This window comes from Staurois parvus, unplaced genomic scaffold (genome assembly GCF_062004578.1).
Source record: "Staurois parvus isolate SC_StPar_1 unplaced genomic scaffold, SC_StPar_1.0 ptg001614l, whole genome shotgun sequence".
NCBI classification, from domain to species: Eukaryota; Metazoa; Chordata; class Amphibia; order Anura; family Ranidae; genus Staurois; species Staurois parvus.
The window spans coordinates 2,269,140-2,295,541 of record NW_028319410.1 but is presented as its reverse complement, the minus strand read 5'-3'; the positions used below and the strand labels follow the sequence as shown (position 1 = coordinate 2,295,541).

Here is a 26,402-nt window from a genome sequence, read left to right as displayed (position 1 = left end):
TACAAAGGAATTGTCTTTTTCCTTCATGACAAAGAAAACGTAAAGCGGTATTAAAACCCAAAAGCAAATATGTGATAAATTGCAGCTTATATAGCAGCTTACCAATTGTTAGATGTGGCGGCTGCATTAGTTTTGCTTTTTTAGGCTTTCCCCCCACTGTTTTCACCTGGTGATCTGGCCAGTAACACCTCTCCTGTATTTAGAGTGCTAGAAGATATATGACTGCACCAGTACTTATAAGGTGGTGCAAAATCCCTTGGATTAATATCAAATAGTATAGGTCACATATATTGTATGTGACCTTCCCAAACAAAGGTGAAAATGAAGTAATGACGTGTACCCCACACGGCTTCACTTCACAATAAAAACGCACAATATAAATACACAGTTGAAAGATAGTCCAATAGTAGTCTAGTAGTCAAAAAAAGCCACAGATAGATGTATTATGATGAGATCCCTGTGACGTATATAGTCCGGCGTTGTGCAGAAAAAATGAATAAATTGCGCACTCACCGGAAGCACAATTTAGTTGTGCGTTTAAATCTCATACACCAAGGATCACTCCAGCTTAGAATGGAAAGAAGCTCTGAACAGGTGATTCCGTGATGGAGGGTGCCACATCTGGGGGTCCCTTATGGTAGACCTGGCTCCAAACAGGATCAGCTGAATGTTACTCTGGGCCCTGGGATAGTCACCTTGTGGTCCAGCTGGTATAGGAGAGTGGCCGCCGGACCTCCTTGATCCGGCGGCTTGACGTCACGGCTAGCAAGGGCTCCTCCTTGACGCGTGTTTCGTATCACACGTACATCCTCAGAAGGGATAAGAGCCATCTGAGGATGTACGTGTGATACGAAACGCGCGTCAAGGAGGAGCCCTTGCTAGCCGTGACGTCAAGCCGCCGGATCAAGGAGGTCCGGCGGCCACTCTCCTATACCAGCTGGACCACAAGGTGACTATCCCAGGGCTAAGAGTAACATTCAGCTGATCCTGTTTGGAGCCAGGTCTACCATAAGGGACCCCCAGATGTGGCACCTGTTCAGAGCTTCTTTCCATTCTAAGCTGGAGTGATCCTTGGTGTATGAGATTTAAACGCACAACTAAATTGTGCTTCCGGTGAGTGCGCAATTTATTCATTTTTTCTGCACAACGCCGGACTATATACGTCACAGGGATCTCATCATAATACATCTATCTGTGGCTTTTTTTGACTATTAGACTACTATTGGACTATCTTTCAACTGTGTATTTATATTGTGCGTTTTTATTGTGAAGTGAAGCCGTGTGGGGTACACGTCATTACTTCATTTTCACCTTTGTTTGGAAAGGTCACATACAATATATGTGACCTATACTATTTGATATTAATCCAAGGGATTTTGCACCACCTTATAAGTACTGGTGCAGTCATATATCTTCTAGCGCTGCACTATTTATGTTATATTGTCTATTTGAAGGTTTATGGTTTTTCCTTTTTAGTGTATCAGCTGCTGTATTAGTTAGCGCTCACTGAACCCCTTATTACTGTATTTAGAGTGCCCCCACTCTGGATGAAGGAGCACAGGGGACACCTTTGGGCAGCAGCATTGTCAGTGTCGGGGGAGGGTAGTGGTAGATGTACTAGCAGATTTAGATACACTAACAAAATAAACCCCAGCTAATACTTTATAAGCAGTTACAACAACTGATCATTTTTAAATCTGCAAAGTGTCTGATCATACCGATCTTGGTGTGATCAGATGCTTTTAGGGCAGAGGAAAGGTCTGGGACCCCAGATGTCCCGATAAATAGTATATGTCACTGCCGATTTTTGTCGCAAGGGATGTTTACATTAATAAAATAAAAAAATCTTGCATGCAAGAGCGAACGCATGCGTTGGTCCCACATGCATACGTAAACGGCAATCTTACCACATGTGAGGTATTGCCGGAAGCATCAGAGCGAGAGCATTAATTCTAGCAGCAGACTTCTCTAAACTGGTAACCTGTAAAGGCTTATAAACCGTCTCCTATGGAGATTTTTATATACCGTAGTTTGGCGTAATTCCACAAGCAACTTTAAAGCGTGACATGTTTGGTATCAATTTACTCAGTGCAACACCATCTTTTATATTTTACCAAAAAATTGGGTATCATATTGTGTTTGCGTGCATTAGAGTTCATGAAAGTGTATTTCTCCCAAAACATTGTGCTTGAGAAAGCTGTGAGACAAAAAAAAATGGCAAAAGCCACCATTTTATTCTCTTGGGTCTCTGAGAAAAATGTATATAATGTTTGGGCGTTCTAGGTCATTTTGTAGCAAAAAAAAAATCATGATTTTAAATATAAACAAAGAGCGTCAAAAAAAGGCCTGGTCTTCAAGTGGATAAGACTGACCCTTTTCACATAGTTATTTAGTAAGGCAGCCCATAGCGGACTCAACAAAAAACATTGAATGTGTGAAGACCTCCCCGCCATCAAAATACTCTGACTGGCATTGAAGGCAATAGCTGGCAGCGCTGATCGAATGAGAAATATCCGACAGGGTGGTTGTACAGAACCTGATCAGTAGATCACCTTCCTGCACATACTGTACATGGACTGAAATTCAACTGCTAAGCTGACCAATTTCGATCTACGTATGGAAAGCTTTAGTCAGGTTGAAAAAAGGACACAAGTCTCTCCAGTTTAACAAATAGCAAAAATAAATAAATCGATAAATAAATAGAAAACCTCCACATTTAGAATCCTATGTCCACAGTCGATCTAGAGGAAGGTGAAAAACATGTCGTTGAATCACCTATTTATTTGCAGCACCAAACAGAATGTTTTAGCTGGTTGAAGTCACCTAAAGTTGTACTCCTGGAAGAACATAAATTGACCTTTGCAGTGGTGCTCACTTCAAGAATCAAATGCTTGATTTCTGTCTAAGGCAGGGGTTTCCAAAGTTTCCAAACAAAGATCTAGTTTACTGTCATTCAGACTTCGGGGGGTGCTTTTTGGCGGACTGTGGCTAGTGGGAGTAGAAAATGCTCCCTGTGGTCAGTAGGAGGTATAGTGCCCCATTGTTGGTGTTACTGTAAGGAATAATGCTCCATCGTTGGGGTAAGTCGGAGGAATAGTGTCCCATTGTTGGTGTCAGTGGGAGGAATTCTGCTCCAGTATTGGCGTCAGTGGGAGGAATAGTGCCCCACCATTGGTGTCAGTTGGAGGTATTCTGCCCCACTGTTGGTGTTAGTGAAAAGAATGGTTCCTCATTGTTAATGTCAGTTGGAAGAATAAAGCCTTGTATTAGTGGAAGAAACAATGCCCCAAGGGCCAGAAAATGGCAAGCAAAGGGGTTTATCTGGCCTGTGGGCTGCAGTATGGAGACCACTAGTCTAGGGGATCATAAAAAGACGTTATACTTACCTTATCCCTCACTCCCCTCTGCAGCCAGTTCTCTTCCCTTAGCCCCAGATTGTTGGAGAGCCCTTGGTGTCCTCAATTACAATGCAGAACTCCTGGTCCTGCATTGGTCCTGCATTGTACGCGACCAACAGAGCAGCAACAGAATCGGTTTCAGGACAGTGGTCATGCAGCCAAAAAGAAGCCTATGAGAGCAAGGAATAAGGTAAGTAGAGCTGATTTACATAAATTATGTTATTCTAGGCAAAACAAGAATTTGTTTTTGCCTTGCAAGGGTCAATTTATTTTTCCTGGAGTTCAGCTTCACAGGAAGGTCATCTTCATAAGGTTGTAATAAACTTCGTTTTTAAAGTTGCAGATTCTATGATTGACATAATTGTCCTTGCAGATCTGGAGTTACCATTTCTCTGGTCAATGACCGATTAAGAATTAATTCAATGATAAGCATGACAGACCCCAGAGTATGCACCTTCAAAAACCAGTTAAATGGTAATAGCTCCCATATACCTGGAAGGTCCTCAAAACGCCAGATGGACAATGGATATGAAATAGGTTTATCCAGAAACCCATGTGGTACAAAAAGAAAATGCGATCATTCATTGATTACATCAGCTACAGCTGCCTTCTGCCTTTTGGTAGAAACCATACTTTAAATGTGTACATGGAGGTAGGGATTCATGGGCAGGTCCCTCACGAAGAGATCCCAGATTTTTTTGGATTGTCCTTGGTATAGCCTTGATTTGTGTCCAAACTTGTCCAACATATGATTGAGGCCACACAGACAATGAAAAGGATTCTCCCCATATTATAGAAAGAAGAGGACAATCATTCATCAATCTCAAAGGTCTCCCAACATGTCGTAAGATCACTGGGTCAATAGTAAACACTTCTGATACTTGAAGGACTCATTACTGCTCTCTAACTCCAAAAGGTACCAGTTGTAATAAACGTTGACCAAATTTGTCAACTGCTTAGAAATATCATGCAGCTATTGGCCACCTATGTGTTCACGGCAATACAAATTGTTTATGACATATTTAGAACTTAAAAAGGTTTGACTGTTCAACGATGTTCCTGATCTCATAGTCTTAGAAACAACGAGGAAAGCTAGAAGAAGCTTGGAAAGAAACAGAGCGTCTGAAGAGGGCAGCTTTTATTTGCCTAACTGAGGCTTGAATATAATAATTTTCCTCCCTCTTTGTTTCCAAGAGTTGTGCAAATTTCAAGTGTCTCCAGGTGGTCAGATGTCTTTAAAGCTATTCAGAGACGAAAGGAATAAAACCCGAGGAAGAAAATGCAGCCGCCGCCATTGATGTGCAAATAACCTTGTTCACACACAAGATCATATCATCAAAATATCTCTGTCATTTATCAACAATGTAAGGCTACACCTACCATGTCAAACAAACTGTTGGCCAAACTATTGTGCCGTGAGAAAATTGTCACAGCTCTAAACGATGGTCGCAAACACTATGGGAGAAAGTGAAGCAGCTTTTAGGAGAAGGAAAGAAAATTATTGTATTGTGTGTAAAGTCAGACCTCAATACCATAATCAGAGAAGCAAGTAAATGTCCTGTACAAAGACTTATTGTTTGAAATTTGTAAGGTCTGCAGAGTGGTATGTACACACAAAAGGTGCAATAAAAAAGTGAAGCACACAAAAAAATTTAAAAAGTGCACAGGGTATACACATGGTCCTCCTCCGAAGAGAAAAAGACCCTGGTACTGATCCCAACAGTGGGCAGAACTCCAGACGGGGACTTTGGTATTAATGGTCCATCCAGCCAAAACCAGAGGGACCTCATTCTTCACGAGACCTGCCAAGTACTAGTTGAGGCTCCCACGAAGGGAGACTCAATGGGAGGGAAAGAACCTGACCATAAGGTCATAAGGCCACTTTCAAGTCTGAGGACCTACACCCTACTAATCAGTAAAGTGATAGGTATTGTATAAAAAAGTGCAAAATAAAGAAATGCTTGGGAGTGCCAATGTCTCTGTCAGTGGATGGCCTTCCAGCCATTATAAAAATTCTTCTGGTCCCAGCCAAAAGGCTCAGTCCAGGAGGCAGGTGTGGAAATAACATGCAAGGTTGCTGTGACCTTTTGGAATAATGACATCAGCCAACACCCTAGCCCTGATCCCCTGGGGCACAAGACTCCTGACAGTGACTAGGGTACTTGTGGTACACCCAGGTAAAAACCAGGCAGACACCATTTTTAAAGGGACCTGCTGAAGTAATGTCCTCTCAAGTACTAGGTGAGACACCCACAACGAGAGACCTCATGGAAGAGGGAGAACCTGACCATGAATGCCAAGTCCAAGGACCTACACCCTACCCAGAGGTAGGAAAAATACATACAAAAACGTCCAAAATTAAGTAAGTGCTAGGGGTTACCAAAGTGCAAGGCAATGGTTGGCCTTCCAGCCCGTATAAAAATTCCTCTGGTCTCAGCCAAAAATCCCAGGCCAGGGGCATGAGCACCGTGGGTTTTCTCAGCCCACTGTTATATGTATTTTCAAAAGTTAATCCTACCATAAAAACACCAGTTCAGTTTCACTGTATTTTGGCCCATGGACCTCATTCTTCACGGGACCTGCCAAGGCTACCCAAGTACTAGTTGAGGCTCCCACGAAGGGAGACCCAATGGGAGGAAAAGAACCTGACCATAAGGTCTAAGGCTACTTTCAAGACAAGTCTGCAAAAAAAAAAATATCTTCTGTCTCAAAGTACTGGCTGATTTCGGTCACTCATGATGGGCTTTAGTACTGAGCAGAAACTGCTACTGATTTCCTCAAAGCTTTGCTTGTGCAGATTACCGTCCACATGGAAAAAAGCTTTTCCTTCACTCATACACTCTATTGGTGGAATTCAGTGTCACTCAACTGTCAACGGCTGAGTCCTGTTACTACTATTATTCCGCCCGCTTGTTCCCTTGGGCTTCCATTACAATGTATCATTGCTGTCCAGTAAATGAAAGGTGATAAGAACTGTCACTCACTGGACATCAATGAAGTGCAGAAATATGGTACCCCTGAGCTTGGCTATGCATGGCCATGGAGATGGATTTCACTAAACTTAAGTGGCTAGAAAACGGTACTAAGATTGATAAAACAAGTAGCTTTTTAAGGAGCTAATAAAAATAAAAATGGGCTGGTAGTGACAACCAATGAGATTCTGGATTTGATCTCCTTAAAGGAAAACACCACTTTAGTAGGAAAAAATATAGCAAAAAAAACAAAATTACAATTACTAGACAAGCCATATTTTAATTTAATTATTAAGTTATTAAATTGAGTTATTTTAAATTTAGTTATTAAAAATTGCCGTTCCTTTCAAATCTACAGTCATTGTGATCTCTTGTAAAATTCAATGCAGCATGGCAACCTGGAGACATTCTGTACACCCTTGGTGTATGGAGCACCCCCAGAAATGTCCTTTCCCACTTGTGTGCTTGGCTCATTGATTTTCCCAGACGTCTCCACCAAGATACAAGTCACATTTTAGGCATCCTCTGTAACAGGAATTACAGTTTTGGTGAAATAACCATCAAGGATTAAATACTTCTAAGGGATGCTGACCCTGTAGCTCTTTTTTATTAAAACACAGAGTGTACCCAGTGGTTATAAAGAGGCAGGCCCTCCCAATCAGAATCCATCGTTTTCAGTACCTGATGACGAATTTCCCCCACGAATCATTTTCACTCAATTCTGCAAGTGGTTCTGATTTACTATCGCTGTTCTCTAGCCGGTCTAAAACCGCTTTTGACCTAAAGGGACGCTTTTTGGACGCCATGGACGTTTCTCAGTTTCCAGGCAGAAAGAACAGTAAAAATGCAGGCAGGGCGCCGGACAAAGCACTCGGGACAAAATGTATGTGAAATGGTTTGATACAGGAATGTTATACTATGTGATTTTAGTGTATTTAGTGAATGTCACTTTTTGACCTTTTTACATTTCCCGCCAGTTCCGTCCCCCGTACATCCCAGAAGACAGATGCCGGCATCGGCCGGATTACATTGCCGGGGACACTGCAGGGGGGACATTGCGGGAGCGCAGGACAAGGTAAGTGATGGAGGGATCCCGTAGCAACGCTGCAGTGTATTCCCGAGTGTAGCTCGGGGGGGTTACCGCTTGTGGTGCTGAAACTTTACCCCGAGCTACACTCGGGAATACCGCCGGGGGGGTTAAATGAAGCTGAAAGCTGCAGTGAAATCGGAGGTACAAATCTGATCTGCGGCTATGAAATAGCATGATTTCAAAGTTACATTCAGTGTGAACCAGGGCGTAGAAGGGATGTCAAAGCAGTATTAAACCCCAAAGCAAACATTTATTATGGTGCAGCATACCAGTCCATAGATGTGATGGCTGCATTAGTTTTCTTTTTTAGGCTTTCTTTTTGTTCTATTTTCATCTGGTGAACCAGCCAGGAGGTCTGTTGTTTTACAAAACAACAAGCTCTCTTGCAGATGCATCAGTTACAGACATGAGACAAACCATTTACCGCTGACAGGGGCTCTTACAATGATCAGCATGTATATATTTATCTACTACATTTATTCCAAAAGGAAAACAAAATGTTGGCTGTAATGGTTTATAAAGTATTAGCTTCAATTTGTTAGTGTATCTAAATCTGTTAGTACAGCTAATACTCCCCTCCCCAGCCTGGAAATGCTGCTGTCTGACCCCCGGTTCACACCTATGTGGCCGTGCAGGCCACGTTTTGCGTGGGCACGAGAGCACATTCATTTGAATAGACTCCTGTGCCCCATGACACGCAGGGAAAGAAGTCCCGGCACTACTTTGGAAAACGCAGTCCGAGGTTCCCAGTACGGTTGCATTTCCCAGTGCGGGCAGCGTGCCATTAGAACTAATGGCACCCGCCTGTGGGTCCGAAATTCTCTGTGCGGGAGGTGCGGCTGCACGGATCCGCAATGGCACCACCCGCATAGATGTGAACCTGGGGCTAAGGTGCCCCCTGTCCTCATTCCTCCAGAGTGGGGGCGCTAACACAGGAGGTTTGTTACTGGCCAGTTTACTAGGTGAGAACAGAGGGGAAAAAAATTTAAGAAAACTAATGCAGCCACCACTTCTAAGCATTCGTAAGCTTCAATTTATGTTTGGTTGTGCGCTTAATACCACTTTAAGTTTTACGGGATGAATTATAAACAAATCTAAGTGAGTCAGTCCTCAATTCTGTTCTGGCCACAGCATCATTCCTAGGCCTAAAGAACGCATCTAATTAATTTACGCTGATCACATAACATATTAATACGAAATAAATATTAAATATGTGTGTTATTATTTATAATAAATATTAATAATAATATAAATGCATTACATTCAGAGGAAAAAGTCTGTCAGCACCAAAGAGCAGGTTTTTGAAATGGTTGAACTGGATGGACTTTTGTCTTTTTTCAGCCAGACTAACTATGTAACTATGACCAATTACTGGACGGCCCAAGTTGTAGCGTGTTAAGAATGGCCATTACTGCAAGTTGGCAAAGCTAATCATATCAGGAAGAGAGAGAATAGCTCTTGTTGGTGCCATGCTAGTTAAATGAAAATCTCCTGAATATTAGGGGAACATATTCCGGCGTTCCCTAAGGGCCTTTTGCTTGAGGGATGTTTTTCGGCACCCAATGGGGAATGGGTTGAATGAGTCTTATGACAACCGAGGTAAGAGCATGACTCATCACCTGCTTTGGTTGACATTTTTTGAGCAAATAAATGGCCATTACTGCAAGCAAGTTGGCAAAGCCTATCATACCAGGAAAAGAGAGAGAATAGCTCTTGTTGGTGCCTTGCTAGTTAAATGAAACACTCCTGAATATTAGGGGGAACATATTCCGGCATTCCCTAAGGGCCTTTTGATTGAGGGATGGTTTTCGGCACCCAATGGGGAATGGGTTCAATGGGTCTTATGACAACCGAGGTATGAGCATGACCCCATCAGCTGCTTCGGTTGACATTTTTGAGCAAATAAATTCCAGGTCTTTCCACCTCCTGCTAGCAGGAAGGTGGGTTGACTCCCTAATTGGTTGTAAGTTGTACCGTGTTAAGAATGTCCATTACTGCAAGTTGGCAAAGCCAATCATATCAGGAAGAGAGAGAATAGCTCTTGTTGGTGCCATGCTAGTTAAATGAAAAACTCCTGAATATTAGGGGAACATATCCTGGGGTTCCCTAAGGGCCTTTTGATTGAGGGATGGTTTTTCGGCACCCAATGGGAAATGGGTTGAATGGGTCTTATGACAACCGAGGTAAGAGCATGACCCATCACCTGCTCCGGTTGACATTTTTTGAGCAAATAAATGGCCATTACGACAAGTTGGCAAAGCCAATCATATCAGGAAGAGAGAGAATAGCTCTTGTTGGTGCCTTGCTAGTTAAATGAAACACTCCTGAATATTAGGGGGAACATATTCCGGCATTCCCTAAGGGCCTTTTGATTGAGGGATGGTTTTTCGGCACCCAATGGGGAATGGGTTGAATGAATGTTATGACAACCGAGGTATGAGCATGACCTATCACCTGCTTCGGTTGACATTTTTGAGCAAATAAATTCCAGGCGTTTCCTCCTCCTGCTAGCAGGAAGGTGGGTTGACTCACTAATTTCTGTGCTTTCAGCATTTCATCTTGCGCACAGGGCAAACTTGCTAAACAATGCCCCGCCCCCTTCCCATTCATGATGTGCGAGCTTAGGGGATCCGCTTAGGGGGTGCACAACCCACACCTTCTCCCAGCTCTCTCCTCACTGCTCCCAGTGCCAGTCACTACTTCTATAAGCCTTGCAACAGAAGGAACTCAGTGCAGGGTGCCCCCATCCCTGCAATAAATCATTGTGCCCAGTGCAGCCACCCCTCCTGCCCACCCCTTGTCCCAGCCCTGGGTATGCCCTCATTATGGGTTTACCATGTGTGGGACGAGGCCAAGTGAGCAGCAGGAGCCTCCTGTAGTAAAAGTAGAAAACTGTCCACAATCATAGTAGTATGCCCCCTAAAAGAAGAGTCGGAATCTGTATAACTTGGGAGTCCCAAGCCCCTCCCACCACCATTTTTTTTTGGAGGTTTATGAGCAATTGATTTTTTAGGTTGGTTTAGATCTAGTTTTAAGTGAGCTGGCATAAACCTAACCTATGTATGAGTGTCCTTGCCTATAGGAAATTTCAGATTGGAGCAAATATAACATGGCTTCAATTTTAAACCTTCCTGCCCACCCTGGCATCCCTTTAAACAGTTTGGAAAGCCTAAGGGGGGGGGGGGGTCGAGAAGTATCGGCGATCATGTGACCACTGTCACAGTGGTCACACGATCGGAAGCTGGTCCCGCCAGCTACTGATCATTAGCCTGGACTTAGGCAGCTTGGTGTTTGCGCTGCAAGGACGCTCTCAGAACCTTGACATGCCCTGAGACACATAAGCGTTAAAGCCCACCCTTTTGCCACCGCACATATGTGTTGGGTGGTCATAAAGGGGTCAAATTGCTTTGCCTAGTGCTTGGCAACTTGACATGCTGGCTAATTTTATCCTTCAAAAACCCCAGTGAGGAGATATCCCAAAACAGAATTTCCACTTCCGCCTGTTGTGGCCACTCAGAAGCCAAATCCCCCCAACGAGTCATTGAGAAATCCAACTGTTAAGAGAGTAACACCTTTCTTCTGGCCCTGAAGGAGGGGATCAGAACCACAAACTATTGCAGAGAAAGCTCACCACTGGAATCTCCAAGAGCATGAAGTATATAAAAAGTTCTATCTTTCATAACGTAGGGTTGAGTTCATTCATAACAAGGAGGTTGAGTTTTCCAATGGGATCACAGACAAGGGGGCAATCTAGCCCCCTTGTCTGTGATCCTATTGGAAGACTCAACCTCCTTGTTTGTCTTGGTGTCCCTCATCACCCAGGCTCAAAGTGAGGGCAAATCTGACATTTTGAGTTATCGCTCGAAAAGGAATAGAGTTGAAGTTTTATCATGGGGACAGGTGACAACTTTCTAAGGCAGCCTTTCTCAACCTCAACCCTTGAAATTCCTTTCCGATCTCAGGGAACCCCTGCTAAAAATTGCTAAATCTACAACTCATGATACATCAGTGTGATGGTCAATGGGAAGAACGCCCCTTACCCTTGAGGTCATTGCAGGGGTGGACTGACAACTCATGGGGCCCCTGGGCAATAGGAAATCATAGGGCCCCTGTGTCCTCGCCCACACTCAATCCACACCCAAAAAAGCCTATGAAAGGTATCAGAGGCATCTCATGGGGCCCCATACTGACCCCGGGCCCTCGGTCAGTGCCCGAGTGGCTAAATGGTCAGTCCACCCTTGGGTACTTGGCAAGAATGATCCCCTTTAAGATAGCTAAAAAAGATCAATGGTGTCAGTGGGAACTTATCTGAAAGGCAGAAATTGCTCATTGTTCAAACAACCCCTAGCAACCTCTGGAGGAACATTAGGGTGCCATGGAACCCTGGTTTAGAAACCCTGGTCTAAGGGTTCAGCCAGGGGCAGACTGATCATTTGGAAACCCTGGCACTGTCCGAGGGCCCAGGGTCAGTAGGGGGCCCCATGAGATGCCCCTGGTACCTTTTTCATAGGCTTTTTGAGTTTGGGCAAGGACACAGGGGCCCCATGATCCCATATTGCCCGGGGGCCCCATGAGTTGTCAGTCTGCCCCTGGGTTCAGCTACATTAGTGGCGCTCTCTGAGACCATTTGAGAGGTGGGGACAATGTGTTGTATCACCTCCTCACTGCCTGCTTTAACACCTTCATCACTACCGCAATGCAGCTATGGGGTGCTTGAAAAGCAGCTCCATTCACTTGAATGGGTTGCATTCGGTGGGGGCTACACCTGACGCAAGTGACAGGAGGTATCATTTTTGCTTGGGTACACCAGGACCGTTGCCTCTGCACCTACAGGGGGTAGAGGGGCCTTGGGATTTTACTGTCCTCCCAGCCTCACGTATGAACAAGCCCTACAAGAAGATTTAGCTTGCTTTGGAAAGATCTCCTTTCACTTCCTGTTGTGTCTGAAGACAGGAAGTGAAGGAAAGTCACTCCAATGGGGAAATCTTTCGCACTATGGCAAATTCAGCTACCTACACTACTTGCATTTAAAAAAATATACATTTACCGATGTATTAATAAAAACAGAGCTGCATTAACTTGTGTATGTGCCTGGAGTTTCGCTTAAACTCTTCAACATTCTACCAAAATGGGAATGATCAGTTTTGAGTGGACTGAACCTTTTAATGCTCAAATCCTAATCAGATTTTCAGTTTAAATCGGCTAAATAAATTCCAGGCGCATCGAAGCAAAGTGCACACAAAGTCTTACTGTTTGTTTTCTTTACAAAGTATCCACGGCCTGAGTAGAAAAGCCCGCCCCGGAGTGTTAGAAGAGGCCTCTCTGAAGAGGTCTGACATGGGGCAGAGCTAGAGCTCTCCAAACAGCAGAACTAGATATGTTCCTCAGCAGTGGGCGTGTTGGACCTCTACAGAGAAAACGCTGCTTCCACATACAGAGCAAGGGTCCTTCTCCGCAGCATGCTGGCAGGGGACAGGCTTTTCTATTCAGGCTGTGGCTGCTTTCTAAAGAAAACCAACTGCAAAACTCTGCATACCTTTTTGTTTCAATTATTCTGGAATGTATTTAGCTCATTTAAACTGGAAGTCCAGTTGGGTTGGAAAGCCAAACGTAGAGTAATGATAACATAGAGAACGGGGCAGCACATTGTTTGTGTCAACCGAGCGTTACAAATCCAGGAGCGGCTTCAGCTCAAACTCCTCCCATAGACCACTCCCCCTAATGCGTTTCACCACATAAGGCTTCATCACAGTGGTCTCCTAGGAATCGTAGAATGAGCTATATGGTCAAGAAGAATGAGCTTTATGGTCAAGAAGAATGAGCTTTATGATCAAGAAGAATGAGCTTTATGATCAAGAAGAATGAGCTTTATGGTCAAGAAGAATGAGCTATATGGTCAAGAAGAATGAGCTATATGGTCAAGAAGAATGAGCTTTATGGTCAAGAAGAATGAGCTATATGGTCAAGAAGAATGAGCTTTATGATCAAGAAGAATGAGCTTTATGGTCAAGAAGAATGAGATTTACGGTCAAGAAGAATGAGCTTTATGATCAAGAAGAATGAGCTTTATGGTCAAGAAGAAAGAGCTTTATGATCAAGAAGAATGAGCTTTATGGTCAAGACCTACAGGGAATGCGTCGAGGAAAGAGTCTGAGCTGAAGCCATTCCTGGATTTGTAACAGTTGGTTGACACAAACAGTTGTGACTCCCGGTCTCTATATTGGATGACTGCATGGTGAGTGAGATGTGCTCCACGTGGGCCTTCTGTACCCGGCAGTGGTGATCAGAGCCGGCGGATGGAGCCACCAGGGTGATGCTTGTTTCTTGGTGTGTTATTGATGTCAGATTAGTACTACTTTATTTCCTGGGTCTGGGTCTTACCTGTGTGAATCCTCAAATGCACCTTTAGGTGGTGGGAAGTCCTAAAGGTTTTTCCACAGTAGGGGCAGTCCTTCATAGCTGTGCCAAGGTTCCTATCCCTCATCATAGCTTGCTGCTGAGCTCCCATGCATCTTCCAGTGTCGTCCCCCATATCTGTAACACAGAGACGATCACGTTCTAACACCAGTTCAGCCAGAAGCCCTTCAATGACAGCATGGGAGGCAAGAGAACTAAGCCTGTCTGTATCATTTTTTTTCTGCCAATTCTGATAATTGTGATTCTTGGGGATAATTTTATCTTTTTCATCATTATTTTAAGCAGCATATGGTATCTTAATAGTGAACGAAGATACAGAAGAGCTGAACCAGCTGTGGAGGCAGATGCTTGTCATTTTTTACATGCCAAACCAACAAAAATAATAAAAAGTTACAAAGGGAAACTAGTTCGGCACGAGCGATAGCGGAATACTGTTGTGTAAACCGGACCAATAAACTCTTTAGGGGATTTAACAGGACCTGCTGTTCTCCACCTTCCCTAGGTGTGGAGAACCAGCATGGCGACCATAGACAACACTGGTGGACAGGTAACATTTTACTACTCCGGGGATGAAGCTTAGAAGGAACTGAGAAAAAAGTTCTACCTAATTCCACATGAAAGGCAGCTTTGTAGCAACCAGGGGTGGACTGAGAACTCATGGGGCCCCGGGCAATAGGGGATCATGGGGCCCCTGTGTCCTTGCCCAAACTCAAAAAAGCCTATGAAAAAGGTACCAAGGGCATCTCATGGGGCCCCCTACTGACCCCGGGCCCTTGGACAGTGCCCAAGTTTCCAAATGGTCAGTCCGCCCCTGGTAGCAACCACACAGACACTTGACAGAAGCAAAAAGCTTAACTTTTAACATTTTTTTTTCAATGTCATATCTTTTTTTGTTTTGTTTTTTTTTGTAAATAACAAAGCAACTCTGGATGCAAAACTTACCTCCTCTCCGGTGATGTGCCTGTAGTAACTTTCTGACAAAAAATATTTCTACCCACATGGGAGAAAAATATATTTGAAAAAAATTTTAAAAATATTCTTCCCAAATATATTGACATATGTTAGAAATGCTACAATTTTGGCCGTATTCAATATATTTCAATATATATATATATATATATAAAATTCTAACTAATACATAATATTTTGAATTGCCAAAATATACGTGCAGCACTCACACGTATATTTTGGCAATTCAAAATATTATGTATTAGTTAGAATTTTTCATTTACAGGTGAAAGTAGCAGCTATTTATGTTTTTATTTATTTCCATTTTTATTTTTCACTTATAAAAAAAAATTTTGAGCGTGGTTTATATTCAGTGGAGTTGATCACATATACATACGTTTTGTATGTATGTGTCTTCTACTTGGGGATTTACTGTGTATTTTATATATATATATATATACACTGCATGTTGAAATGCATTTTTATTACAAAATATATGACAACTATTTTAAAAAATACATTTCAAATATACTGAATGTCTTTAAAAAATACAAATATTCAAACTATTTCAAAATATATCTCAATATATCTCAATATATAAATATATATTATTATTATTATTATTATTATTACTACGAGTTTATATAGCGCCAAAGGGTTTGCTCAGCGCTGTACAATAGGGGGGACAATACATGGCACGTGTGTGCATATATATATATATATATATATATATATATATATATGCACACACACACACACATATATATATATATATATATATGTACATATATATGTATATATATATATATATATATATATATATATGTGTGTATTTTTATATGTATTTATATATATATAAAGATATATATACACTGTATGTTGAAATGCGTTTTTATTACAAAATATATGAAAAATATTTTTTTTAAATACATTTCAAATATACTGTATGCCTTTAAAAATACAAATCTACATTTTTTGGAATCCATTTACAAATATATGTAAAAATAGATGTTAAAATTACTTTTTTCATATGTTTAAAAAAAAAATCGGAAGAATATATTTAAAAAAATATATATTTGAAAAATATATATATATTTTTTAAATATATTCTTCAGATTTTTTTTAACGTATAAAAAAGTCATTTGAGCACATGTTATTACCTATATTTGTAATGTAATGCATTCCAAAATTGTAGATTTGTATTTTTAAAAAAATACATACAGTATATTTGAAATACATTTTTAAAAATATTTTTGATATATTTATATTTTGTAATAAAAACACATTTCAACATACAGTATATATATAAATATATATACATGTATTTAAATATTTTGAATATTTTTTATTTTTTAAAGACATACAGTATATTTGAAATGTATTTTATTAAATATTTGTCATATATTTTGTAATAAAAACGCATTTCAACATACAGTATATATATATATATATTTATTGAGATATATTTTGAAATATATTGAATATGGCCAAAATTGTAGTCTTTCAAATATATGGCAATATATTTGGGAAGAATATTTAAAAAATATATTTTAAGTATATTTTTCTTCCATATGGGTAATCCTCTTGGACTTGTGTTAGGATGACAACACTACCTCTGTATTTCCTGAAGGCAGCACTGGCAATGACAACCAGAACGTGTGCTCTCATGGTGGACAACATAGCAATGTCACGTGTTACGTGTTACGTGTGCCAATACATCCCAACACCTTCTTCCAGACTGCTCACCAAGGCCACAAGCTCCTGTGCAGACCTAAGCAGCTGATGCTCCTCCCTCTGGACTCCACTGCCAATCAGACCTGTGGTGGTTGGTCCAATGGCAGTTGTCAGAGGTGATGGATGTGTCACAAACTTCAGACCTGGGGGCCACAGGGGTCCGAGGGCCGAGACCTAACTGAAGGTTTTTAACAACATACACAAGAACCGCAATGAAAGGAATGGAATTGGGCGTACATTTTCTTATTAACATACATAAGTGATTGGAACTTCCCGGGTTGGTAGAGCGATTCTTCCCGTACATCCTCCAAACTGTATAAACTAAGGGCCACTTTACTGTCCTTCAGACTTTAGGGGGGCCGGACTCTTGCCTGAGGGAGTAAACAATGGTGTCAGTGGGAGGAATAGTGCCCCATCATTGTATCAGTGGGAGGAATAAGGTCCCATTATTGGTCTCAGTGGGAGGAATAGTGCCCCATCAATGGTGTCAGTGGGAGGAATAGTGCCCCATCAATGGTGTCAGTGGGAGGAATAGTGCCCCATCAATGGTGTCAGTGAGAGGAATAGTGCCCCATCAATGGTGTCAGTGGGAGGAATAGTGCCCCATCGATGGTGTCAGTGGAAGGAATAGTGCCCCATCAATAGTGTCAGTGGGAGGCATAGTGCCCCATCGATGGTGTCAGTGGGAGGAATAGTGCCCCATCGATGATGTCAGTGGGAGGAATAGTGCCCCAACATTGGTGTCAGTGGGAGGAATAGTGCCCCATCGATTGTGTCAGTGGGAGGAATAGTGCCCCATCGAAGGTGTCAGTGGGAGGAAGTGTCCTATTGATGATGTCAGTGGGAGGAAGTGCCCTATCGATGATGTCAGTGGGAGGAATAGTGCCCCATCATTGGTATTAGTGGGAGGAATAGTGCCCCAACATTGGTGTCAGTGGGAGGAATAGTGCCCCAACATTGGTATCAGTGGGAGGAATAGTGCCCCATCATTGGTATTAGTGGGAGGAATAGTGCCCCATCATTGGTATTAGTGGGAGGAATAGTGCCCCAACATTGGTGTCAGTGGGAGGAATAGTGCCCCATCATTGGTATTAGTGGGAGGAATAGTGCCCCAACATTGGTGTCAGTGGGAGGAATAGTGCCCCAACATTGGTATCAGTGGGAGGAATAGTGTCCTATCAATGGTGTCAGTGGGAGGAATAGTGCCCCATCATTGGTGTCAGTTGGAGGAATAGTGTCCTATCGATGATGTCAGTGGGAGGAATAGTGCCCCAACATTGGTGTCAGTGGGATGAATAGTGCCCCATCATTGGTGTCAGTGGGATGAATAGTGTCCCATTGATGATGTCAGATGGAGGGAAAGTATCCTATTGTTGATCTCAGTAGTAGGAATAGTGTCCTATCAATGGTGTCAGTGGGAGGAATAGTGCCCCATTGATGATGTCTGTGGGAGAAATAGTGCCCTATCAATGGTGTCACTGGAAGGAATAGTGCCCCATCGATAGCAACAGTGAGGAGGAAGGTGCCCCATCATTGGTGTCAGTGACAGGAATACTGCCCAAAGGCCAGGTAAAGGCAAGTAAAGGGCCACAGTTTGGAGACCATTGCTCTACAGTAACTCATCTTCTTTCTCATTTCAGGTAAACAATGGATTTGAAGCAGAAAGACGGCGTCACCTTTGAGCACTTGAAGAATGAGGGGTTCAGGCTGCATAGAAAAGGTGACACCATGGAGCAGAGCATCGATGGATGAACACATTCACACAATGGGAGATCAGCACTGAAGACAAACCAAGCAGTTGGAGATCCTCAACATCAGACAGCCTGCACCCCTCCTTCATCGAGAACTCGATGGCGGTAAGTGGCCCCTACTTGGAATCCATTACTTACCTGCAATGAAAAAGAAGAAGAAGAGTTACTTATGGAGGAGGAGTCACTCCACCAATTTATCGACGTTCTCGATAGTTAATTAAAAATTTAATTGCTTACTTTTGCATTTCTTTCAGTACAACCCTTCTATTTTTTTTTCTCAACATAATGCAGACCATAGACGGGTTGAAAATCAAAAAAAAAATCGGCCAATTTTCGCACCATTAGTGGGTTAATTGGTTGGCCATTTTTCAGGGTTTTGGTACATTTTTTTTATCGGGCATGTTGGAAAATTTGCAGCAGATTTTGACGATCGGACAATTTTCCCGGCAATGATGGGCAAATTGGCCGATCGTTTTACCAATAAAAAAATCTGCGCATGAGCCGTGACCTGCAAGAAGCAGAAAAAGAAGAAGAAGAAAAGAAGAAAAAGAAGAAGAAGAAAAGAAGAGGAAGAAAAGAAGCAAAAGAAGAAAAAAAAAGAAAAAGAAGAGGAATAAGGAAAAAAAAAAAGAAGAAAAAAAGAAGAAGAGGAAGAAAAGAAAAAGAAAAAGAAGAAGAGGAAGGAGAAAAAGAAGAAGAAGAGGAAGAAGAAGAAAAAGATGCAAAAGTAGAAGAAGAAGAAGAAGAAAAAGAAGAAGAAGAGGAAGAAGAAGAAGAAAAAGAAGAAGAGGAAGAAAAAGAAAAAGAAGAAGAAGAGGAAGGAGAAGAAGAAGAAAAAGAAGAAGAAAAAGAAGCAGAAGAAGAGGAAGCAAAAGAAGAAGAGAAAGAAGAAGAGAAAAAGAAGAGGAAGCGGAAGGAAAAGTAGAAGAAAAAGAAGAAGAGGAAGAAGTAGAAAAAGAAGCAGAAGATGAGGAAGAAAAAGAAGAAGAAGAAAAGAATAAGAAAAAGAAGAGGAAGAAGAAAAAGAAGAAAAAGAAAAAGAAGAAAAGAAGAAGAAAAGAAGAAAAAGAAGAAGCAGAAAAAGAAGGAAAATGAGAAGAAGAAGAAAAAGAAGAAAAAGAAGAAGAATTCCAATCCGCTATTATATTTTACATGAAAGTCTTGCGGTTGCAACAATGTATCCATTTGTATCCGAATAAAAATGGATACAAATGGATACATTGTTGCAACCGCAAGACTTTCATGTAAAATATTCTAGCGGAGCTCTCTGCAGGGACAGAAGGAAAATTGCCGGCCGTAGACGGGACTAAAATCAGCCGATTTTTTTTACCGTTGGTGGTAACGTCGGCCTATTGAACGACCGATTTTTCATTTTTTTTTATTAAAAATGGCTAGTTTTCAACCCATCTATGGCCTGCATAAGGGTTTGTATACACTTAAAATATAAGTACTCAAGACTTTTTTTTTTGGGGGGGGGTGAGGGGCGGTAATTCTGTTCCCTTGAGATCAAAACAGGGGGGAGGGAAAACCTCTCCAACCGTGACAAGGGTGAACAGCTGAAAAAAAAGCCTATACTAAAGCGTAGAGGGTTTTTTTTTAGGTTTTTGCTGTCTGCATGACTAATGCAGGCCATAAATGGGTCGAGATACAAACGATTTTTCATCCGAAAATCGAAAACGTCATTCGCTCGGTAATCCGATGGCACCATCAATGATTTTGAAAATTGGTTGACCGAGTCATAAAGTTCACCCCATATAATGTTGGCCATACGTAGGTGGAAACCTTGGGTTGTCACCAGGACAGGAAGTGACAGTAAATCTCCCCATTATGTTGGCCATACATGGGTCAAAATTCGACCGATTTTTCAGACCGAAGAATAATCGGCCGATTTTCGCTCTGTTAGTGGGTCAATGGCACCGGCCAATTTTCCTGGTTCCTCCCCTTTTCGGTGATCGGGCATTTTTGAAAATTCAATCATACGATTGTTTTTCCGAAAAGAATATGCGCATGAGCCGTGACCTGGAAGGAACAGAAGTTTTGCCTGTTATGCAGGCCATACATGGGTCAAATTCCGAACAACTGTTCGTCCGAAAATTGAAAACGTCGTTTTGCAAAAATCGGCCGATTATTCTTAGGTCCAAAAAATCGGTCAAATTTCGAACCCATGCATGGCCGGCATCATAGGGAGATTTACCGTCACTTCCTATCCTTGTGACAACCAGGGGCAGACTGACCATTTAGGCTCTCGGGCACTGCCCGAGGGCCCGGGATCAGTAGGGGGGCCCCATGAGATGCCCCTGGAACCTTTCATAGGCTTTTTTGGGTGAGGTTTGAGTGTGGGCAAGGACACAGGGGCCCCATGATCCCCTATTGCCCGGGGGCCCCATGAGTTGTCAGTCCGCCCCTGGTGACAACCCAAGGTCGCCATGGACAGCAATACTGAAGTTCAACGCCATGCTGAATAGGTCCAAATGATGTTTGTCCGGCCATTTCACAAAATATTTACAGCTATTTCCTTGCATTGAAAAATGCAATTAAAAATTACAATTAATAAATAAATAAATATATATATATATATATATATATATATATATATATATACATATATTATATATATATATATATATATATATATATAATACTTTATAAAATATATATTTTATAAAAATATAAAATAAATAAAATATATAAATGCATATATTGTATTTTTTTTCCAGAAAAATGCATAATTACATCATATTTCATTTTATGCCGCATATAAAGATAAAGCTGTTCCTCTCTGGGAAAAAAATAATAACCATTTTGGAAAGCGTAGCCGTATCTGGCTTGTCAGTAGCCAACAGAATGTAAACAAGATCTGGCAAAAAAAAAAGGACAAAAAAAAAGGACAAAAAAAAATAAAAATAAAAATAGAAAAAGAGCACTCTATAGCCGGTATTGATCATTAATGGCTTTCGAACTCGAGCAGTTTAATTAATGCTGGTGGAGGAACATTACTTCATTGAATTGTCTCAGCCATATGTGTCGGGAACAAATTCTATTGTTATCTTATCAATATTTACACAGCTGGAAAATTAACTAGGACTGGTGTAAAAAAAAAAAAAAAATAGATTCTTTATGCAAGAACTATATTTGCACAAAACAACAGCTTTGGTACTGTTATTGTAAAAAAAACACATGAAAAATAACATAAACTAAAAAGAAAATTATTTAAAAAATTATATTGAAAAAAAAAACACATGAAAAATAACATAAACTAAAAAGAAAATTATTTAAAAAATTATTATATTTGAAAATGCATTCTTTATGCAAGAATTGTTCAGCCATGGTACGGTTATTGTAAAAAAAAAAAAAAAAAAAAAAAAAAGATTCTTTATGCAAGAATTATTTTTGCACAAAACAACAGCTTTGGTACTGTAATTGTAAAAAAACACATGAAAAAATAACATAAACTAAAAAGAAAATTATTTAAAAAATTATATTATATTGAAAAAAAAAAAACACATGAAATATAACATAAACTAAAAAGAAAATTATTTAAAAAATGATTATCTTTGAAAATGCATTCTTTATGCAAGAATTGTTCAGCCATGGTACGGTTATTGTAAAAAAAAAAAAAAATAGATTCTTTACGCAAGAACTATATTTGCACAAAACAACAGCTTTGGTACTGTTATTGTAAAATAAAAAAAGACTGAAAACAAAAAAACACATGAAAAATAACATAAACTAAAAAGAAAATTATTTAAAAAATGATATTATATTTAAAAAAAAAACACATGAAAAATAACATAAACTAAAAAGAAAATTATTTAAAAAATAATATTATATTGAAAATGCATTCTTTATGCAAGAATTGCTCAGCCAGGGTACTGTTGTTTAAAAAAAAAAAAAAAAGAACTAAAAGAAAGAAAAGAAAAAAATAATTTATAGAAAAAAAAACTATAAAACTGTTCCAATCACGAGTTAATAGTGAAATAGATATTAAAAAAAAAAAAAAAAGAAAGAAAAAAAAACTAAAAGACTGAGCAGGGCCCTCCTAACCCTCTTGTATTGAACCCTATTGTCTCCCGTTATATTGTAAAGCGCTGATCAAACTGTTGGTGCCATATAAATCCTGTATAATACTAATAAATAATAATAAAAAAAATAATAATAATAAAAGACTAAAAAAACTAAAAGAAATAAAAGTCACTGAAAAAAAAAACCACAAAAAAAATTATATTTCTTTTTTAAAATAAATAAGTAATTAATAAGTGCCCTTTAAAGGCACGGGGAAGCTTACTACTTTAAACCGAGGCATTATTTTCAATGGATTTTCATTCATAAACAGAAAATGATGTTAACAGAGGTGTTTGTAAACTGAGGTGCGCCTGTATATGTGTGTATATATATATATATATATATATATATAAAATACACATTATATATATATATATATATATATATATATATATTTATATTTATAAATATATATATATATATATATATATATTTATATATATATATATATTTATATAATACACAGTAAAAACATTTTTAGATTTTTTTTTATCCCTATTTACACCCAAAAGGACTTTCTTCAAACAAATTACCTCCAAATTAAAAAAAAAAAAAAAAAAAAGAGCAGGGCCCTCCTAACCCTCTTGTATTGAACTCTATTGTCTCCCTTTATATTGTATAGTGCTGAGCGGATTGTTGGCAGATTGTTGGCGGTATATAAATCCTGTATTATAATAATAATAATAATAATAAAAAAAGAAATAATAATAATATTAAAAGACTAAAAAAAACTAAAAGAAATAAAAATCACTTTTATAAATGAAAAAAAAACACAAAAAATTCTTAAAAAAAGAAAAAAATTATTTAATAAATAGATAATACATTTTAAAAAATAATACACATATATATATACACACACACACATACCGTATATATATATGTTTGTACAAAATGAGGAATATATTTTATATTTCGGAGGGAAGCAAGGCTAGCCATACACTATACAATTTTCTGCCCAATTTACTTTAGATTTACCTTCAACTATGTAGCGCAAGAGCCTGCATAATTGGATACAATTGAAAGTGTTGTTCAGGTTTGACCTCCTATTATATGTTTTTTTTGGTAAATCTAAAGCAATTTTCTAAAGAAAAATAATAAAAAATAATAAATAAAATAAAAAATAATAAAAAATAAATTATAATTTATGGCCAGCCTAAGGTTTTGGTATTGTTTGTATAAAAAAAAAAATACGTCTATCTTGAGAAGAGATATCGCCATGAGGTTCAAACGGTCACACACGGGAGCAGATGAGAGATCTCTAAAGACGAGGATCCGATTGTGACCCCCCCCCATGCACCGTGGATGTCGTGTTTTTTGGGGGTTCACAGCCGAGGAGACAAGAACTGAACAGATCTAACTGCAACCTTCTGCGCTCCCCCCAGACCTCAGGCACACCCCCCCCCCTCCGTTCAGACGAGATGTTTAGATAGAATCAATTTGCAGTAATAAAACGACATAAATTCGGTGTAAACATTGGAAATCTGTCTCTGACATGGTTTACAAATAGACACGGCACAAAAGGCCATACATAACGATATCATTTAAGTGTCTGAGGAATTGTTTACGAGACGGTCTCAGTAAAAGTTTAACACGATCACAACCGACGTCAAAAAAGTTTCTCCGTAAAAAAAAAAAAAAAAAAAAAAATTTTTTTAATTTTATTTTTTATTTTTTTAATTTTTTTTTGTGAAGTGACTCTTCTTTTGGAGACACCATCCTCATCAAGCCATCCTAGGAGTCGTAGACCTCCAACACCTGGTGGGTAAGATGTCTCCAAACCAAAACCATAGCTGTGGGAAATAAAAGAAAAAAGAAAAAAGGACAGGAAAATGTCTGTATTTTTTTTTTTTTTTTTTTTTTTATTGTTGGCCGTTCTGCCGAAATGAGAAAGACAGACATTTTCTTCCAGATTAATCCATCTAGATATGATAATAACACAGGCAATTAAGCCTCGTCATCGGTAATCAACAAAAGCACGAGGCCCACATGTATGTACGTGGGTGGTCAGAACACGCAGACTCTACTTTAAGCCTCTTAGAAAAAAAAAAAAAAAAGTTTTTGTCTGATGCTCGTGAATAAAGACCTCTGGAATCTTTTGCACAAAACAAAGACGTACTTTCAAAGTCTGGATCACTTTAAAAATAAAAAAAAAGAGGTAAATATCTGTCTGCATTGCTTTGTAACGTGTTGGTCAAAAACATCCATTTATCTACAGCATTTTTGAGCTTTGGTGAAACATTTTTTTGACCTTCTATATGGAAATTAATTTTTTTTGACCTTGTACATTGAAATTAAAAATTGCGACCCTATATATTGAAATTAAAGTTTTGACCTTGTACATTGAAATTAAAAATTGCGACCCTATATATTGAAATTAAATTTTTGACCTTGTACATTGAAATTAAAAATTTTGACCTTATAGATTGAAATTACATTTTTGACCTTGTACATTGAAATTAAAAATTATGACCCTATATATTGAAATTAAAGTTTTGACCTGGTCCATTGAAATTATATTTTTTTGACCTTATATATGGAAATTAATTACATTTATTGACCATATACATTGAAATTATATTTGTTGATCTTATACATTGAAGTTATTTTTTTTGGCCTGATACATTAAAAACATTTTTTTTTTTTTGGCCTGATATATCCAAATTTATTTTTTTGACCTAATACATTGAAATTACATTTGTTGACCTTATAAGTTGAAATTAATTTTTTTTGGCCTAATACATCAAAATTACTATTTTTTGGGCCTAATACAGCGAAATATTTTTTTTTGGCCTAATACATCTTAATTAAATTTTTTGACCTTATACATTGAAATTAATTTTTTTTGGCCTAATACAGCAAAATAATTTTTTTTTGGCCTAATATATCCAAATTTAATTTTTTGACCTTATACATTGAAATTCATTTTTTTGGACTAATACATCAAAATAATTTTTTTTTGGCCTAATGCATCCAAATTTATTTTTTTGACCTAATGCATTGAAATTAAATTTGTTGATCTTATACATTGAAATACATTTTTTTGGCCTAATACATTGAAATAATTTTTTTTTTTGGCCTAATACATCCAAATTTAATTTTTTGAACTAATACATTGAAATTAAATTTGTTGACCTTATACTCTGAAATTATTTTTTTTTGGCCTAATACATCAAAACTATTTTTTTTTTTGGCCTAACACATCCAAATTTTATTTTTTGACCTAATACATTGAAAATAAATTTGTTGAGCTTATACATTGGAATTAATTTTTTTTGGGCCTAATACATCAAATTATTTTTTTTTGGCCTAATGCATCCAAACTTAATTTTTTGACCTAATACATTGAAATTCAATTTGTTGACCTTATACGTTGACATTAATTTTTTTTGGCCTAATACACTGAAATTAATTTTTTGACCTAATAAATTGAAATAAAATTTGTTGACAGTATACACTGAAATTAATTTTTTTTTGGCCTAATACATTGAAATTATTTTTTTTTGGCCTAATACATCCACATGTATTTTTTTGACCTTATACATTGAAATTAAATTTGTTGACCTTATACATTGAAATTTTTTTTTTTTTGGCCTAATACATCAAAAATAATTTTTTTTATTGGTCTAAGACATCCAAATTTAATTTTTTGACCTAATACATTGAAATTACATTTGCTCACCTTATACATTGAAATTAAACATTTTTTGGCCTACTACATCAAAATTATTATTTTTTTTTAGCCTAATACATCCAAATTAAATTTTTTGACCTAATACATTGACATTAATTTTTTTTGGCCTAATACATTGAAATTAATTTTTTTGGCCTAATACATTGAAATTAATTTTTTGACCTAATAAATTGAAATAAAATTTGTTGACAGTATACACTGAAATTTATTTATTTTTTGGCCTAATACATTGAAATTAATTTTTTTTGGACTAATACATCGAAAAAAAAATTTTTTTGACCTAATGCATTCAAATTTACTTTTTTGACCTAATACATTGAAATTTATTTTTTTTTACCT

At 38.6% G+C, this 26,402-nt stretch overlaps 1 protein-coding gene across 3 annotated transcripts in view; it reads right to left on the bottom strand.

Annotated features, from left to right (window-relative positions):
- The window catches only part of ZNF536 (zinc finger protein 536), a 641,179-nt gene that overhangs the window by 43,266 nt on the left and 571,511 nt on the right, over positions 1-26,402 (bottom strand). For 2 of the 3 annotated variants that reach the window (XM_089663032.1, XM_089663033.1), the window contains exon 7: positions 13,842-13,994. The exons of the other annotated variant lie outside the window; for it this stretch is intronic. In XM_089663032.1, coding sequence (XP_089519158.1) covers positions 13,842-13,994 — 153 coding nt within the window. The remainder of the gene's footprint in view (positions 1-13,841; positions 13,995-26,402) is intronic. 3 annotated transcript variants of the gene reach the window in all.